We start from the raw sequence: 18,779 nt of genomic DNA, 5'->3' as shown, positions 1-18,779 counted from the left end.
GCGGTAGAAGTTCGTGATCCAAGCAGAAAGATTCCAAGCAAGGACAGCCTGAGATCTCGGCCATTTTTGGAGCAGCACCAGTAGCAGTAGGCAGTAGCACAAGAGAAGACGAGTAGTTTTGCTGGCTTCGTCGCGTTGCTCGAACATGGCAAAGCTGTACCACGTTCACTACTCTTGTCCTCGACGAATTTACCCCCATAAACAAGTGCAACTGGAGTTCATGTACACAGTACACCATAAATCCAAACTCTCATGATTTTGTAAGATGCCAAATTGACAATATGCCACTGGACCCCGGACAGGGCAGGAGGCAGATCAGTCGATACAGGTAGGTGAGGCATCGCCATTCTCCCTTGAAAATGGACGGCGCAGCCTAGCTAACTACACCGTTGCGGTGGTCTCGTCAGCCCGTGGCCCTCGTGCTGCAGCGGGGCGCTTGTGTCGCGCGTAGGTAGCGTACTCCCTGTCCTGGGCTGTCGGTGCGCCGTGCGCCCGCGGCCGCGAGTACGACGCGCGCTGCGTGTGCGCCGTGCGCGGCTCACGGGAAACCAAGCCGTTTTTAATACGCGGCGCCGGTCAAGCCACACCGCCGGAATGTGACAGTGCGCGGAGCGGCATACGTACGCAGCAACGTCACTCGCGGCTCGGCTCGGGGAGCGCGTGAGCGTGCGCGCGGTGGCATGCATGGCGGACTCCACGGCCATGACCGTCGACTTCCTCCGCGCGCGGCTGCTCTCCGAGCGGTCCGTCTCCCGCGCCGCCAAGGAGCGCGCCGACCAGCTCGCCAAGAGGGTCAGCCAGCCACCGCGCGCAGGGGCAGCCTACTCTCGCTGTCGTTCGCGCCATTGATTACGTGTGTTGGGTCACTTGGTTGTAGGTTGCGGAGCTGGAGGAGCAGGTCCAGGCGGTGACGGCGCAGAGGTGGCAGGCGGAGCGGGCGGCGACGGAGGTGCTGGGTATTCTGGAGTCACATGGCTTCGGCGGCAACCTCTCCGACGTGCTCGACTCGGGCTCCGACCGCGACGGCGAGGAGGATGACGACCCACGCGACGCGAGGAGCGACGGCGACACGGCCGGCTCCCGCGGGGAGGAGCAGCCGCCGGCGCAGTGCGAAGCGGCGGAGGACGCGCTGTCCGGGACGGCCGAGCCCGGCGGCGGGCTGTCGTGGAAAGGCCGCAGCGTGAGCCCGCGCAAGGCGAGGCAGCTCAAGCAGAAGCACCGGAGGAGCTACTTCTACCTCCTCTCCTCCGACCCGTCGCCCAAGTACCGGATGGGGCAGTCCTGCCGCAAGAACAAGCGCAAGGAGCTCAGGTGAGCTCCGTCCCGCCATAGACGCTGGCACACCGCACACGCCATTGTTTGTCGAATTCTAACATCCCACGGCTCTGCTCATCAGCAATGGCAAGTCGACGGCGCCGGAAGAGCAGCGCGGCGACGTCGAGGAGATCGCCTGGAGTCAGAAGGGGCAGCAAGATGGATCGGATTGCACCGACGACGGCCAGGCGGACATGGACGGCGAGGTTGCTGGTGGTCAGTATGTGATCAGGTACGAGAAGGACGGCGAGATGGAAAGGGTGCTCGAGAGGCAGGCCGAGCTGATCGGCCAGTATGAGGCGGAGGAAGAAGCTCAGAGGCAGTGGGAGAAGCAGTTCAACGAGAATCGGAGCTCAGCCAAGGTAAGCAACCAAACACAGTTACACAGAAACACTGCTCAGAGTTGTGATACCAAATTCTTCCACTTCCAGAGAAAATGTTTCACATGAAGCAACTTCTGCAGTAGTACATGTGTACAACAAAAATATAATCTCATAACTATGAACTACGCCACAGAGAGAGTCAACTTCCCCTTGACTTCCACATGCTACCAAATTTAGTGCACATGCAGTACAAAAATGTGTACCACCAACTTGATAAGTATAAATAATTTGCTCTCTCAAAATGCCTTTTTTTAATAACAAAATGCACTGCAGAGTGCAACCCACAGGTTAGTTAGTATCATGAGTGAAACCTGGTTGTTTAGGTTCAAAATTTGACATTTTACTCATACTTTTGTCTTTGGAGCTCCAGGTTCATGTTGAGGCAGAGAATAAGGCGTGCCAGATAGAAAATGGTTGGGAGCAGAGCAAGGAGCATTCTAGGCTCGCGGATCAAGCGGTTCATTGCAACGAAGAGGCAAAACCAGGCGTTAAAATTCACCCCAGCGCCAGCAACAACCGCTCTGCTGGACTTCTGTTGAATGGTTCCCTTCCTGAATCACCCCAAGACACATCAGGACAAGAAGCAGCAGCCGACCAACGTGACTCGCACGAGGAGCTTCACGGCCACTGTCATGCACAGTCTCAAGGAAACTCTAATGTCGCCGGCACAATGACAGGGAAGAATCAAGAACAAGGAAACGAGAATCCGGATGGATGTTCAAGCTACTGTGACATCAAAGCGCCATCAGATGGGAGCCCGTCAATGAGTGATGCCACCCTGAACAGCAAGGTCTCTGATTGGAGCTCATCACGCTTCCATGACCATGGCGACAACCAGGTCGATGCAGGGCCAGATCAACAGCCAACGAGCAACATGGACATAGAGTGTGTTCTTCAGGCACTTCAGCTTGCCAGGATTTCCCTGAGTCAGAAGCTGAGCAAGCCAGTTCCACCCAGCCAGGTGACGCTGGCGCTTCCTGCACCAGGGGACCATGAACATTCAGAAGACGACGGCTACTCCCCCGTCGACGACGAGTTCAATTCTGCAAGAGATGAGCTCTGCAGCTCAAGCCAATCTCCTGATCAGGAGATACTGGCTCTCCCTGCACCAGAGGATTACCATGACAGGGAGAATTTGCCTGCCAATGACGACGCTACCATTTCACTGACAGAGGAACAGACCAGTTCAAGCCCACACCGGCAGGAGATCCTGGCTCTCCCGGCTCCGGTAGATGATTACCACAGAGAGATAGTGGATGACATCAAGATACCTATCTGCATTGCCGGCTTGTTTCGGTTGCCAACAGACTCATTTCCAAAGGACGAGATGCTCTCAACTTGCAACAAATATGGAGGTTCAGAGCTCAATCTGAGACCAACTGCAGCTGCTCCTCAGAACGCCTTCGTGAGCAACACTGCTGATCGTGTCACGGTAGCTCCGTCAGAGATAAGAGATGATCATGGCTTTTCAACGAGGCCATGTTACGATCCACACAGTTCTGGGCTGCTGTCTGTGCCTACTTCTGGTAGGTGTAGCACTCCAAGTTCAGATTTTACAATAAGGGGAGCTTCTTTCCTCTCCGGAATTCCCGGACTTGCTGAAGATTTCAGGAAGGGAAGGCCCCTTGCAGATGCAGACCTGTTCATGCAGCGTGGCTGCGATTACACTATTTCTAATAAGTGGATGCTGTAGCTTGTAACATGCATGAATTTGTTCTCTTTGCTTTTTTTACTAGCGGAAGGCAGCACTGATAATTGACAAGTAGTATTTCTCATGGCTGCATATCCTTGTGAAGAAGGCGTTCGATTACTAGGGGAGATAATTTGACCAAGACATGGGAAGTGCGCCACTTTTTTGACAACTAGGATGGTGGCCCGCGCGTATGCGCGGGCATATTTTTGAAAGGTAAGATTCTTGTTTGTTCAGAAATTTTGTCTCATAAATTTAGGGCAAACTAAAGTTTGGATGATATTATTTTATAATAAATTAAGGGTTCTATTTTTCTTAAGGTATCTTAGAAAACCATTCACAAACTTTTGATAGGAGATGGATTAAGTACTTACAACTTTTGAATCATGTTTTTTTTCTCAAGTAAATAAAAAAATATTGCTAGTTAATTATCATACAGTCCATCTATATATACATACGTGTAGTATGGCCACAAATGAAAAATATGAGTGCATGATACTCAAAATTCTTTTGATTAAATCATCTCATAAAGATGCATGATATAGTAATAAAGGGAGGGAAGCATATGCATAGGAAAAAAAAGAAGAAAGAGAAAAATAAAAAAGGGAGGGGAGGCGTACGTACCCATGCATGTAGGTGCATACCTATGCTGAGGTGGGACCTCGTAGTATTTAGTTTGTTCTAAGATCAATTTAATCTAACGGTTTATAATATTGGACCTACCGATTTAAGTGAAAATCAAGTAACGGATACTTTGTTTTTTTCTTAGAATTTCTAATATTTGCCCTAATTTATTAGAGCACCACGTGGCAGCTTGAGAGCATTTTAAGGAATTTTAAATGACTAATTAGAATATTAACTGCGCAATATATATGTATGTGACGTATGGTAATATTTGTTCCAACTTCGTCCATGTTTATATACATGTAGAGAGAAATTAATTTTGTGGCTAGTAAGCCATTAGATGTCTAATTAATAGCAATTAATTTTAACACCTATTTATAATTGTTCAGAGTAACTCTTACATATTCATCTTACGACTTCGATGATTCGTTGATCACCAATTTACTGATCACCATGACTCGCATGAAAAAAATATGTAGTACTTAAGGTTTAGGATAGCTGAAATTGATGAATTATATAATTTATGTGATAGCTATTTGAGGGTATAAACGAATGAATTGACTTCTAAAAAGTTAGAATGTTGTTTAAAGAAGACACCATCTAGAAACTTGGAAAGCGTGCAAAAAAAATCCAAAATATGGAATCAGGAAAAAAAGAGAGGGCCTTAAGCTCCTATTATCCCTTGTCGTACTAAGAGTTCTATTGATATTCGTCAATATTGTACTCACATTTATAACATAATGATTCATTTCAATAGTACAAAATCCAAATACGACATAACACAATACATTATAATTATTATGTAATCAACTCTCGGTTTCAACTTAAACAGAGCTAATTAGTGTTGAGAAAAACACAACCCATGGTGCTTAATTATTCTCTCGTTGCATCACCTTTAATTTTCTTTTCATGTTATTAACAAAATTAATCATCTTCATATATGATTTGATATGTGGCAAAGCGGTAGCGCTACAGCGGTTGTGATCACCTTAGATGTCTCAGACACTACGCTTTGTCACACATGCGAAAGGCCAAGGTGCAGACGTGCGCTGTGCAACAGGCAAAAAGAGAATTTCGGACGCTTTATTTATTAGCAAACAATAGATCCAATGATTATAATAATATGTCCACCAGTTCTAGTGTAAGTGTATATTAGTTAATATAGATTTTAAATTGTTAATATAATGGATACACAATATAATAGTGTAGACCTTATTTTGAAGCAGTGCATTACCTGAAAATAATAGACCAATGTAAAAAGTAGATCCGATAATTTATATAATAGGGCCATCAGTTTAAGTGCACGTATAAATTTGTTAATATAAATATTGTTTATTTGATAGGTACACGATATAATTGTGTAAAATTTATTTTAAAATAGTGCATTATTTGAAAATAATAGTACAAGGTAAAGAGTACACCGGTTTAAATTATATGATGGTAGATTCTTTGTTTGTAAAATTATTATTATTTAAAAAATATATCCATTATATATATATATAAATTGAAAAAAGAAGAAAAAAGGAAAAAAAAAGGGGAGGAAGCGTACGTACAGTACTTACGTATATTATCCACCTGCCAATGCGCTGGAGGAGGATAGGTGGGACCCATGGTATTTAGTTTGTTTTAAGATCAATTTTATCTAACGGTGTGTAATATTGGACCCCGCCAATTTAAGTGAAAATTAAGGGATAGATGTTTTGCTTTTTTCTTAGAATTTCTAGGATTTTCTCTATTTTATTAGAGTGCCACGTGGCGACTTGAGAGCGTTTGTAGGAAGTTTTATGGACTTTTAGTATATAATAGATTGGTACTCCCTCCGTCCCATAATATAAGGGATTTTGAGTTTTTGCTTGCACTGTTTGACCACTCATCTTATTTTAAAAAATTTGGAATTATTTTTTTTTACTTACTTTATTATCCAAAGTATTTTAAGCACAATTTTTCCTTTTTTTATATTTGCATGATTTTTTTTAAATAAGACGAGTAGTCAAACAATATAAACAAAAACTCAAAATCCCTTATATTATAGGACGAAGGGAGTATGTTGAAGTGCATTTGCAAACTTGCAGCCTTGCAGGTCACAAAGAAGCAATAGCCTTGCGCCACTGGATGGCCTGCGGCTAGCAATTTATACTGGCATGCCCCAGTTCTTGTCCTTTGTTTATGTGGCATGCCCAGCAGTCATGATAGCGGAGTGTTGCTTGACTTCGGAATCAAGCTTGCTACACATTTTTATCCCAGTGAATTCATCATAATGTTTTGCATATTGTGCTGCATCCGGTGACAACCGGCATCATTGCCGTACCTCATGTAGTACGTGCTAACTGCTGTACACGCGACATTCGAGCCGTGCACGCAGCTAGCCGTAGACAAGCAACAGCATTGGAATTTGGAAGGAGCGTGCTGAGAAGCCACCCGTGCCGCCGTGCCCGGCACGGCCGTTCCATGTGAAGGTCCTTGTCAGCCTCGTCATCGGTACAGGCCGGTGGCGAGGTCCATTGGCTTTGACCCCTCAGAAAAGAGGGTCTAGTGTCCACGACAAGGCCCTCTAGAGTGCCTGAGTGGTCTCAGAACTGGGCTATATACGTGGTTACGGGGATAACCAACAAGTCAGCCAGCCATGATAACCAACAAGTCAGCAAAGATCCAATGTGTACAGGCTGGGTTATGCCAAAGTTGGGAGGTGGCAACTGGAAAAATAGCCCCGTAACATTACAGACTCTTTGATTCCTTGCCCATGTACTTCAGACAGGCAGCTTTACATGCTTAACAGTTGACATGGATGCCAGCCTTTAGCACTGCGAGGATGAGATAATTCAGCAGGAAAACCTGGCACGGTGAAACTCGCTATCACTAGTAGCTAAGTTGAAAGTAAAATATCCACACACAGGAAATGTTGAAAGTAAGATAACTAGATCAATTAAGCACAGCTCAGGTTTGGTTCAGATCATTTACCGCCTGTACAAATAGATATCCCTAACACCAATTAAATAGTACCAGGAGAAGAGCAAAATCTGTAAGTGATGACAAAAGGTAGTCCAAAAAAATGTGGGAAGCCCCTGATGCATCTAGCATCTGCATCAGGACAAGACAACTAACCTAGAGAGCAATTCAGTATGTACACTCGATAGTCGATACCTTGGTTGAAAAACATTGGGAAACAGTCGGTCATGATTCGTGACTAACCATTTCTTTCGCCTGAGATTTTGCACAGTAACCATTTTTCATTCTTGGAAGCTGCAGAATATTTTTTGTGCAGTTGGCCAAGGCTACAAACCACACCAAAACTGTGCTATAGGCCAACGCATTTCACCCACCTGAATGCGTGTCCAATCTTGAAAGGAAGTTCATAGTCTTTCATGACAGCTGATTCTCTCCTTGCCGCCTCCGCCTCTGACCATACATACAAACCCCGCTCTTGGCGACCACCAGGGACAGTATTGTCAAGTATGAGGGCAACCAAAAACGCAATGACCATGTTGAGTGACAGTAACGTGTTGAGAATATAGTTTACCTGAGAGCAAGGAAATAAAGGAATTGCAAATCAAATAGTTAACATAAACATATAGCAAAAATATTGCCATATTTTGAGACTTATATGAATGAATTTGTCAGGCTTCACAAATAAAATGAGAACAGTTCTTATATACTGCAAATGTGCCTACGCAGGAAATTAGAAAGCAATATATCATTCATGTGAATGGGATTGAAAATATCATGGCACGGTATATAAGAGTGAAATAATTGTGTTCTTTGTTAAGAAGGAAACTATGCTGGAACCATATGTAAGTTATGGAACTCAACCTAAGCACTTCTACTCGATAAAGTTTATTACCACTAGGAATTTATAGCTTGACTAATTTCAGTTGAAGCATAGTATATACATGAAAAATGAAAGTTCCAGGGTTCATATCAAAACAGAGGAGTAAAAAGAACTATATTTAATGAGAATTTTCTAATTCCGACTATTTTCCCAGGATTTGTTTATTCCTTTCTTTATGTTTCTTTCTACTGCTTTCTCCAGTTGTACAATATAGTTATGTAAATGTTCAGGATACTTCCATAAGACACTCCACAACAATATTGTTACTGAAAGAAACCAGATATTTGTTATTGTACCAGGCAAGCGGCATGAAGAGTTACAGTTGGCAAACTATCTTTATTCATAAATAATGTGAGCACTATAATATGGACTCTGCATGTGTATCACCAGTCTTTTGTTTATGTATTTCCATTGAAACTCTAGTATGCAAACAGCATAGTGTTAGAAAAGAACGGATGAATACATACCCCACTAGATCCAGTGTGTATAGGTCCATGAGATGCAACAATGTATGGCTGGAAGTAGGTTGGAACTGATGAGTTTGAATTAGGCTGTAATCTGTACTGTTGAAAGTACGATGGAACTGACAGGGACAAAAACAAAGCTAGCCCAACTACAATACTGTTCCTGGAGCTTCCCTTGGCGCTATACCGAAGATTGGATAAGCCAAGGGCACATAGCATGGCCCACATGAAACAAAGAAGAGCAGCAACTAGAACATCAGGAATAGAAGCAATGAAGGCACCAACTTTTCCTACAATGGGGACACAAGAATTGTTATAGCAAGAACCTGAATGCTGTCACAGTTAAATGATGTCTACTCTTCCAACACAGGGGAAAAAGTGCAAATAGTTGCTTACCAACAAAAGAGAGTAGTATAAGTACAATAGCACCAAATCCAACCGCCCTTCGATTGCCCATTTTAGTAACCGCAATTGTGTGTACATTCTCTGTTATTGTTGCAGATCCAACTCCTGTACCCCACAAGCCAGCTAAGACTGTGGAGACACCTTCAACACCAATGCCCCTACTAACAACCCCAGCTGTTGGTGGTCTTGTGGCCACAAACAAAGAAGATGCATGGTAGGAACCAACCTTAAGTCCAAAATGCATAAATGAATTGTCAGGAAACAAAAATAAATTGGATAGTGAAGAGCAATGAATGGTTGATTCTAGAATCCTACTTACTGAGTGATCCAATTTCAGGCATTTAACAATATTGTCAGAGAAGAAAGCTTATGTTAAGTTGATGCTTAGCAGGGGGAGCAACAATATGCTTTGTAGATCATTTCCCAGTAAGTACTAGATTGTTTATCCAAATTTATGAAAAGTAAACAAACCAAAAGAAAGAAAAACAAGCATCATCTAAGTTCAAAGCAATTATAAACTTACTGAATCGACTGATGCAATAACAGATGCAACACACATCACAAGACCCATTTTCCAACTGAAAATTGGAGTGCCCCATTGCAACGGATATGGAAATCTCAACCAAGGTGAAGATCGCAAGGCATGTGAAGTGTCTACGCGACAAGATTTCATCCTCAGTACATGCTTCCGGCAATAGGCTGATACATTGTTTGAGGCAGGAATATTTGCATCACAACCTCTGTAGCTATAAACTCCAGTTGCTGTTAGAACAAAAGCGATAGCCCATGTGATCCCTAGAGCAAGAGGAACCTAAGAAGGCAGCACCAAAAGTTCAATAATTAGAATTGCATAATCACACTAACGACTAGCATAGATGGAGGTATTAGCTCAAATAACTATTAGCCCAATCTTACCGCATAAATTAAAAACACCCGGTAGCCAAATAACTTTACTTTTCGGAGGTACTGTCACAGAAATAGACAGATCATCAGCTTAAGACATTATTTGCACAAAATATTACAATGCATTTAACAAGTTGGTTTACTGCATACTCACTAGTGCAAACATAACAACAATCAATAATTGTAATAGGCCCATCTCTATACATGACCCTACTTTAGTGAACCCATAACTGAAAAACGAAAGTCCAACAGCTGCGACGGTTGGTGAGATGACAACTGGATTTATCAACCTGAAACAGAGGTAGTTAATGACAAAATGCTCAGTGAAGATGGAGATACATATGTATTACTATTTGTCACAAAAATATACAGTTGATGGTACAGTCAGAAGAAATAGAGGCAGGCTTACTAATGTTTCATTGATCTGGATTCATCAGTTTATAAGACATGCAAAAGTATGTTTATTGTCCGAGAAACAACGGTTTATGCAAAGAAATTAATTCATAACAGGGATGCTCAGAAGCAGGAAATATGTATAATAACTAGTAATATCCAACAAAGTTTCCTTTATTATTTGAATACCTCTATGGTGGTCTTCTACTAACATCACCAGTAGAAGCGATATCAACCATTGATTTATGATATCTACTACCAGTAGAAAAAAAATATTCTACAAGTAGTTGAGGTGGTAGTATAAATAGATCGATCCATTAGATTAGAGAGTATGAACAGACTGGATTGATTCTATAAAATACCATAGAGACCATAGTAAAACACCTGTATCATAATCGGTGTTTATTAACATATCGTGACCATTGTTAACAAACACCACATAGATAAGAGAAAATTGTTCACAGTCATCACGAGATGTGTCTCTGTAGTACAGTAGAAATTTTGGATCATTTGTTTTCTTAAGAATGTGTTAGTACTCAGTATGCACCATTCCAAATAAAAATCTGATCGGCTTACTACCAAACCCAATCATGTGGCCATGGTAAATAGAGAAATATACTGCCATGTCAACAAGCCACATGATAGCAGACAACTAGGAGAAAAAGATGAATGTATTTGTATCTAATAAACAGCAACAGCTGCACACCTTAGAAATAGTGACATTAGGCCTGTATATCCTAACAGCACTTGGAATGCACCTCCTATTATGATAGCTCCCTGCAGGTGCTTCATGATGTGCTTAAAGTTCTGCAATGAAATACAACGTGTTAGGTTCAACAACAAAAGCTCTAAAGCAATGATGAGGCAATCCCTACATGACAACGTGTGGCATTGCATCACGCCAACACAAATAAAATTTATACATATATACATACATTGTGATTGAGCCCAAAGAATTCAGGGGAGTAGATTATTGCAAGCGCAGGGGCAAGATATACAAAGGATGGTCCCTGCACAAGAGGCAGCCTTGTCCCACAGAATGTGTGCAGCAATGTGGTCATCCCTGAGACAAGCAACACCGTGGACACCACCGCTGCCATATCATCCTAAGCATCCAACAGCGTATATTAAGTACTAAACCTACAAAACCAAACATGCTGTGAGAACTACTACTAAATTGAAGCCACACTCACAGGTGAACCGCCCATTGCAGGAACCATCAAAAGTGGGATCAGGATGATTGAGCCGAGCATGGAGATGTAATGCTGAAATCCATATACCGCTATTGGAACTGCAACACATCGTAAAACCTCGTAAATCAGCGCGCTCGCACATGACAGTGTGGGATATTTAATTCCTCTTTTGAGCACTTACATACTCCGGGGCTGTCACGGAGCTCGTACTTGGGCCGCTCCGGCGCACCGTCGTCCTCCTCCTCCAGCAGCTGAGGAAGCGGCGCTGCGGCCGCCTGCCCATTCGGCCTTCCGCCATCCGAATCCCTCCTCCGCGTCCTCGCAGGAGGCGGCGGCGGCGGCGGTTGCGGCTTTGCCTCCGCATTGGCCGCGGCGGCGGCGGGAGGGGGCGGGAGGGCGGAGTTGGGCCTGGCCGGTGGGCCGGACTCCAGATCGGAAGGTGCCTCGGCGGGGCGAGGCAGCGATACCTGCCCCGAGCTGGAGGCGGAGGCGATGGCGACGGACTCGCCGGAGACGCGGGACTGGAAGCCAGTGCGCTTGGCCCAGGAGAGGGGCTGCGCCTGCGGCTGTGGCGGCGGTGCGGGGGGCCATGGCCCGGGGCGCGCCCGGCGAGCCGCGCCGGAGGAGGATGACATGGCGGAGGCGGGGGAGGAGGGGGGGGAGGTCACCGCCGGTGAGCGGTGGTGGTGATTAGGAGGGGAGGGGGAAGCGGTGCGGGGTGGCGGAAGCAAGCAGTGAGTGAGCTGGACGCGTACTAATCCATGCGTGGGGAAGGGGAGGCGGAGATTTTGCAGTGTGGGGCCCGCGGCGCCAGTGGACGTTATGGCGTTGTCACGATTGTGCGGCGTGTGTTTTGAAATTTTTGGTGAGATAGGATGACGGCTGAGGGGCTGATGTTTTTCAGTTAGCTCGGGTGCTACTGCTGTATGCTAAGAGAAGTTTAACAGTATAACCAATTACTAACTCTAAATTATCTATAGCCATATAATAGCTAATTTATACAATATTTGGTTACTATATACTAGTAATACCTGATACTACATATCATACATACATTATGTCTTGGAGTCCGTATTGCAGCTAGCTCTTCTCTCTATTCTTTTATCTCTTTAAAATATGTTTATAGCTGGCTTATAGCTTACTATTGTATCTATTCTAAGAGCAAGGCTAATAATACAACCGATCTGTTGGCTATAAGGTTCTTTGTAGCATTCTCTCAGTCTACCCATATAATAGTTAACTCTTTACAATTAATATAGGGTCCACTTGTCTCTCCCACAGAGTTTCTTAGATCTTGTTTCCAAGCCGATTATAAGTTTATAGCCCGCTTCTTCTCTCTTCTCTTCTCCATCTTAACTTTTAGCCAGCTTATAGCCTACTATTATACTTGCCCTAAGACTGGCTAAGAGAGCCTGAGGGCATCACCAATGTATATGGCAAAGTGATCCATATAGATGGGACCCACATAAATAGTTTATCTCTATAGCAATGTCCACAATGTATATAGATACAAGGTATCATTAGGAGAAGAGAGAGAAGTAGAGATAGATAATATAATTTATTTCATATGGGTAGTCCATATGCATATGGGTATCTTTTGCTATTTTTTCTATATGGACTAGTTGCACAATGGTAATAGGTGGCTGAATGGAATATTTTATTGCTTATGGACTAATTTTACACCACATTGTGGATGCCCTGATGCTTGCTTGGCTACGCGGTGAAATCAGAATAGGTTTCTTTTTCGTGAGGGCCTGTTACGCCTATATTAAGTTATTTTTATGTTTATTTATCAAAATATTAGATTTATATCTATAACCGCGTAGATAATCCACTACAGTATTTTGGTCAATATTCCATTTTAAACCAGCCCTAAACCATTTCAGATAAAATAGATTAAAATATGTAAAAAAAAAAAAACCAAACGTTTCGAATGGACTTACCCTATGCAAATTCTCGGGAACATAGATAGAGATTTAGCATTAGAGTTTGTTATTATAATTATTTCATCAAAACAATATTGGCTTTTAATGTGTTTAGACTTTCCAGTTTCAGCTTCTGTAAGGTTTGCTTAATGCTGAACTTAGGTAAAAATAAGATACGGCTGAGAGCTGTCAAGCTAAAGATTGGAATTTATAATTTCATTGAATAAAAAAATGACTTAGTAAGAAATTTCAACATTTCAAACGGGCCTCTTGCAGAAAGCGAAAGCCCGCCTTTTCTGAACTAAAGGCCCACATTTTTCCTTGTCACAACTATGTCATGGGCCCAGTTGGAGATGATAACAAGGGATATGGGCCAAATGGCAGGCCCGGCTAGGCCCTTTTTTTCAGAACTAAAGGCCCACATATATATTTGTCTACACTACTATTCTAGTTGAAAATGTTGAATCCAAGCTTTTAAGATGTGGATGACCTATGCAATCTCTATGCCAAGCTATGTCTGGTCGATTTCAGGACACACAAAGTCACGTGGTAATTGAAAGGTAGATCTCGTGTATTACAATATGAACCATCAAGGGTTAATTTATCTTTCGCCCTTTCGCGGTTTCGCCGTAATGTCTCATAGTGAACAGGGACAGACCTGATTGAGAACACGGAGATCATGTACCTCTTGTCTCCTGAACATGCTTGCATACTGCATTTCACGGCATACCGACACACCCCATGTCATTGATGGACTGGACTAGGAAAAAAAGACCGTTCTTCGCTAGCACAGTAGCAGTATGCCTACTCCTACTCTATATGAAGAAATTCGCATTCCATGTGAAGAAAATTGCAGCCAGCACGCAGAAGTTTAATGAAGAGAGTCGCCGAAACTGAGATTAATTTCTCGCTTCCGTACTCCGACACATCTATCCACATGATTATCCTTTGAAATGTTCACTGCTGGATGCAGTAGCCAAGTAGTCAAGGGGATCAATGCACTGTTTTACCAGTCCCCACTAATGGTGGTGGACGCACTTTCTGCTGCAAATCCAAAGCCTTCCAGAACTTTTCTTATCTCTGGATCACCAACTTTAGACAAACAGCAATATCTCTTTCCTCTTTTACAATAAAAATAACCCGAGCTTTGCCCATTTATGCGGAAGAACAGAAATGGCGTCACATTCTTTCGCCTACTCCCTCTTGGACTTGTCAAGGACTCGAGGTCGTTTGATTCATATTTCAGAGTAAGTTACTGTGAAAGACGTCATAGAAAGACGATGCTGCAAAATATGTGTTGTTGCTATACCATTTTATTTCTCTTCTGACCAAGTAGAGTACTCGATGAGTGGCGAGCAGCGTGAAGTTTCAGGCACCAGAGAGGCGTGTTCCTGTTAGGATTACATTACTCATGTACTCCATGTTAGTACTAATTAATTATCTATAGCTAGAAGCCCGTGATCGATTAGTTGGTGTTAGTTTAGAATTAGAACCGATGGCGTTCATGCATACACGACAAGTGTTCGATCGACCTACGCAAAAAAGTCTTTGCTGCCACAAAGTACGTGGATCTAGCTAGCCTGGAGCCTGGAACGGATCAAAAAGTTTACTAATTTATTTAGCGGCCATCTAGTTTGCTGAAGTGTGGAAACCATGGGAGCATGCAAGCTTACTAAGTCAGCAACTACAGCGCTATCAACTTATCATATGAAACTTGTGCTGTTTTTTCTTCTGCTATATTTAAGGGAGAATAGCTAATATGGTCCCTAAAGTTTCGCTCCTGGGACATTTTAGTCCTTAATCTTTCATATTGTCTAAACAAGTCCTTTAATTTTGTCACATGGGTTGATATAGTCCTCGATCCCACCAAAATCGCCACATAGATATGCCATGTCACATTCCTATGCAAAATCTATATGATTTGTCCAATTTACCCTTACATATATCATAGGAAAATAAAAAACAAAAGGTAAAATGTAAGAGCAAAAATATACTTCAAAAGGGTGAAAAAAAGGATAAGTATTTTTTTCCCATGGTTATGTCTAATTCACCCTTATATTTATTTTTCTATGATATACGTAAAGGTAAATTGGACAATTCATCATAGATTTTGCATCAATGATGATATGGCATATTTATATAATGATTTTGGTGGACCCAAGGACTATTCTAGACCTTATGATAAAGTTTAAGGATTTCTTTGGACCATTTAAAAGGTTATGGACTAAACTGATCCTACAGAGAAACTTTAGGGACTAAAGTAGCTATTCTCCCTATATTTAATGAAAAGGCACAATCTATTACTGTTTTCCCCTTTTTTTTAAAAAAAAAAACTTATCATATGAAACTTCAAATATACAATGATATGCCCAGTTGCCACTTGCCAATGAGTGACTGCATCGCAGTTTCTGCGATTGCATTCATGTATTCTGGATTAATAATCCTTTCCTTGGTTGGATCCTGAGTTCTAATTAATCAGCGAGTTGGCTCAGATATGCTGTCATCTTCAGCTGCAATAATTAATTCAGGTGTTGTTTTTCTAAAGAGTTTATTATCTGTCTGCTACCCAAAAATACAGTTTTATATTATATAAGTAGTAATCATCACAAACCCCGATACTCGTGATACTCGCTTCATCTGAACAATTCTCAACTTCTCAACTGCTGTTGCGCCATAGTAGGTGGTGACAGATTGACAGCCCGATCAAACCCCGCCCCCCTCCAAGAAAAAAAAAAAGAAAAAGAAAAAGCAACCATACTCCCTCCATCCTAAAAAAACTTAAACTACACAAGGATGTAACGTTTTCTAGTAGAACGAATCTGGATAAAGGGTTGTCCAAATTCATTGTAAAGATGTCACGTCTCCTCCTAAGTTTAGTTTTTTTATGGAGAGAGTACTTCCGTGATAGTATTTATCGTTTGGGATAAAAACGTGATCTAAAACAACTTTAATCGTTAGGCTTTAATAATATATATAAAACATCAATAAATATATGATTTTGTTAAAGTATTTTGTAAAACTAATCTATATTGTATGATCTCCATGATTCTAAGAAAAATATTTTAAAAAATATTTTAGAATTTATTATCTATAGTTAAAGATTTTAAAGTTTGATATGAGTTCTGTCCAAAATAACAAGCAGAGTATTATCAAACCGGATAGAGTAGTTTAATTAGCTACATCCAAAATTTAAATTTCGAAACCTAAAAGTTGATTTCTATTTTTCTATTTGTATATTTTTAAGTATTGGCATCAAACTATTAATGAGACATATATATAAAGTTTAACCATATATTGTTTTGTGCTGCTTCGTTTTTTTTTTTTTGACAACCTATGGCCTTCTGATTCCGACGTATTAATTGCATCCATATACATGGCCGTAGCTGTGCACCGTACATATATGTTGTTGGACTCTCTTCGTCCCATAAAAAACAAATATTAAAACTGAATGCAACACATTCTAATACTAATATTATAGTACTACCTGCATACTCCCTTCATCCCAAAAAATTCCAACCTAGGAGGGATCCCCTCCCCTCCTAGTACAATAAATCTGGACGGGATCACATCTTCTTCTAGGTTAGGTTTTTTCTTGGATGGAGAGAGTACAGTATCTCCCCACTAGTGCCTATTTAGTTGGCAAAAAAAATTTGCCCCTACATGTTGCATCGGATATACGAACACACATTTGAAATATTAAACATAGTTTAGTAACAAAACAAATTACAGATTCCACCATGAAACTGTGAGACGAATTTATTAAGTATAATTAATCCATCATTAGCAAATGATTACTGTAGCACCACATTGTCAAATCATGGTGCAATTAGGCTTAAAAGATTCATCTCGTAATTTTCTTTTTTTTTTTGGAGAAGGGAACAACTCAGGACGCACACTAACACACACTGCACTCACACCACGACACACACGCGTGCGCGTCTTTAACACACGCTAGGAATGAGATTGGAGGCTCGTAATTTTCTGGCGAATTATGTAATTGGTTTTTTTCTACATTTAATACTCTATATATGTGTCCAAACATTCGATGTGACAGCGTAAAAAACTTTGTTTGAGAACTAAGGCCTAGTTTAGATCCAGGGATGAAAAGTTTTGGCGTGTCACATCGGATATACAGACACACACTGAAGTATTAAACGTAGTCTAATAACAAAATAAATTACAGATTCCGCATGTAAAACGCGAGATGAATTTATTGAGCCAAATTAATTCATCATTAGCAAATGTTTACTGCAGCACCACATTGTCAAATCATGGCGCAAATAGGCTTAAAAGATTCGTCTCGCAATTTACACATAATCTGTGTAATTAGTTTTTTCTTTGTCTATATTTAATACTCCATGCATGTGTCCAAACATTCGATGTGAAAGTGAAAAGTTTTTGCGTGGGAACTAAGGCCTGGTTTAGTTCCCCAAAATTTTTTTCCTAAAAACATCACATCGAATCTTTGGATACATGCATGGAGCATTATATATAGATTAAAAAACAAATTGCACAGTTGGGAGGAAATCACGAGGCGAATATTTTGAGCCTAATTAGTCCATGATTAGTCATAAGTGCTACAGTAACCCACACGTGCTAATGACAAATTAACTAGGCTCAAACAATTCGTATCGCGGTTTCCAGGCGAGTTATGAAATTAGTTTTTTCATTCGTGTCCGAAAACCCCTTCCAACATCCGGTCAAACATCTGATGTGACACTTAAAAATTTTCTTTTCATGAACTAAACAGACCCTAAACAGAGCCTAAGGCCGTGTTTAGTTCCTAAATTTTTTTTCCCAAAAACGTCAATTTGAATCTTTGTACACATGTGTCGACGCTTGATGTCGCGATTCCGGTATTTGCATAGTATGGGGATCGTTGGTACTAGGATATATGCGAGACTTAGGTAAAAGAGACGGATGTGAGGATTTTTATACAGGTTCGGGCCCCTGAATTGTCAGGTAATAACCCTACATCCTATTGGCCGAAGCCGGTGTTGCTCTTTATTCATCTGAATAACACAAATACAACATGTGGGATAACATATCTGGCTGTCGTCGACTTGACGGCTAGATAACTAACTCGTAGTCGACGACAGGGTAGTCTTCTTCCTCGAGCACGAACTCGTCGAGATCAGAGATAGTGCTTGACCCCTCTTGCCGGCCCCCGCAGGTACCAGATAGGGTTTGTCTAAGCTAATTTCTGATGTTGATATTTGGAGGCGTGTTGGCTTGTATGTTGATCTTGTGTCTTGATCTATTGTTTCGTGTCCCCTCTCCTTCTAGGGGGCCTTGTATTTATACCCATAGGTGTCCCCTTGTCCAAATAGAACTAGGAAAACCAATATGTATACAATCCAAGTAGTACTTGTCGTTTCCATGTAGAATTCTATTCATCCTTCCTTATACGGAACTCCTTCTATATCCGGAGGTTGTTTCCGTATAAGACATGATATTTGGTGGGTCCTGCCGAGATTTAGTCGACTACTATTAGGTATGTGGTATCCATAACCCTGACAACATGCATGTAGTATTAAATATAGATAAAATGAAAAACTAATTACATAATTTGCGTGGAAATCGCGAGACGAATCTTTTGAGCCTAATTAGTCCATGATTAGCCATAAGCGCTACAGTAACCCACATATACTAATGCTAG

The 18,779-nt window shown here is 41.8% G+C and overlaps 2 protein-coding genes across 2 annotated transcripts; one reads left to right on the top strand and one right to left on the bottom strand.

The window, feature by feature from the left end:
- The first annotated feature begins 385 nt into the window (after nt 1–385).
- On the top strand, nt 386–3,432 carry LOC127760824 (uncharacterized). The gene is made up of 4 exons (XM_052285125.1): nt 386–792; nt 878–1,311; nt 1,397–1,676; nt 2,068–3,432. The coding sequence occupies exons 1-4, from the start codon at nt 685–687 to the stop codon at nt 3,388–3,390; spliced, it is 2,145 nt and encodes a 714-aa protein (XP_052141085.1). The 5' UTR covers nt 386–684; the 3' UTR covers nt 3,391–3,432.
- A 3,476-nt stretch (nt 3,433–6,908) lies between these two features.
- LOC127760309 (nucleobase-ascorbate transporter 12) lies at nt 6,909–11,884 on the bottom strand. Its single transcript, XM_052284551.1, has 10 exons — nt 11,377–11,884; nt 11,196–11,293; nt 10,938–11,108; nt 10,709–10,809; nt 9,764–9,899; nt 9,622–9,672; nt 9,230–9,517; nt 8,698–8,932; nt 8,305–8,591; nt 6,909–7,528 (listed from the first exon to the last, which is right to left on the bottom strand). The coding sequence occupies exons 1-10, from the start codon at nt 11,828–11,830 to the stop codon at nt 7,307–7,309; spliced, it is 2,043 nt and encodes a 680-aa protein (XP_052140511.1). The 5' UTR covers nt 11,831–11,884; the 3' UTR covers nt 6,909–7,306.
- Nucleotides 11,885–18,779: the final 6,895 nt, after the last annotated feature.

The sequence above is a fragment of the Oryza glaberrima genome, chromosome 1 (genome assembly GCF_000147395.1).
Source record: "Oryza glaberrima chromosome 1, OglaRS2, whole genome shotgun sequence".
NCBI lineage: Eukaryota > Viridiplantae > Streptophyta > Magnoliopsida > Poales > Poaceae > Oryza > Oryza glaberrima.
The sequence above is the reverse complement of the archived record's forward strand: the minus strand, read 5'-3'. Positions and strand labels throughout refer to the sequence as shown.

Coding starts and splice junctions, on each gene's coding strand:
- LOC127760824 (XM_052285125.1), top strand. CDS start 685: ATGGCGGACTCCACGGCCATGACCGTCGACTTCCTCCGCGCGCGGCTG. Junction 793..877: donor CCGACCAGCTCGCCAAGAGG/GTCAGCCAGCCA, acceptor ACTTGGTTGTAG/GTTGCGGAGCTGGAGGAGCA. Junction 1,312..1,396: donor AACAAGCGCAAGGAGCTCAG/GTGAGCTCCGTC, acceptor TCTGCTCATCAG/CAATGGCAAGTCGACGGCGC.
- LOC127760309 (XM_052284551.1), bottom strand. CDS start 11,830: ATGTCATCCTCCTCCGGCGCGGCTCGCCGGGCGCGCCCCGGGCCATGG. Junction 9,900..10,708: donor CTAATGTCACTATTTCTAAG/GTGTGCAGCTGT, acceptor CCTCTGTTTCAG/GTTGATAAATCCAGTTGTCA. Junction 9,673..9,763: donor TTGTTGTTATGTTTGCACTA/GTGAGTATGCAG, acceptor TTTCTGTGACAG/TACCTCCGAAAAGTAAAGTT.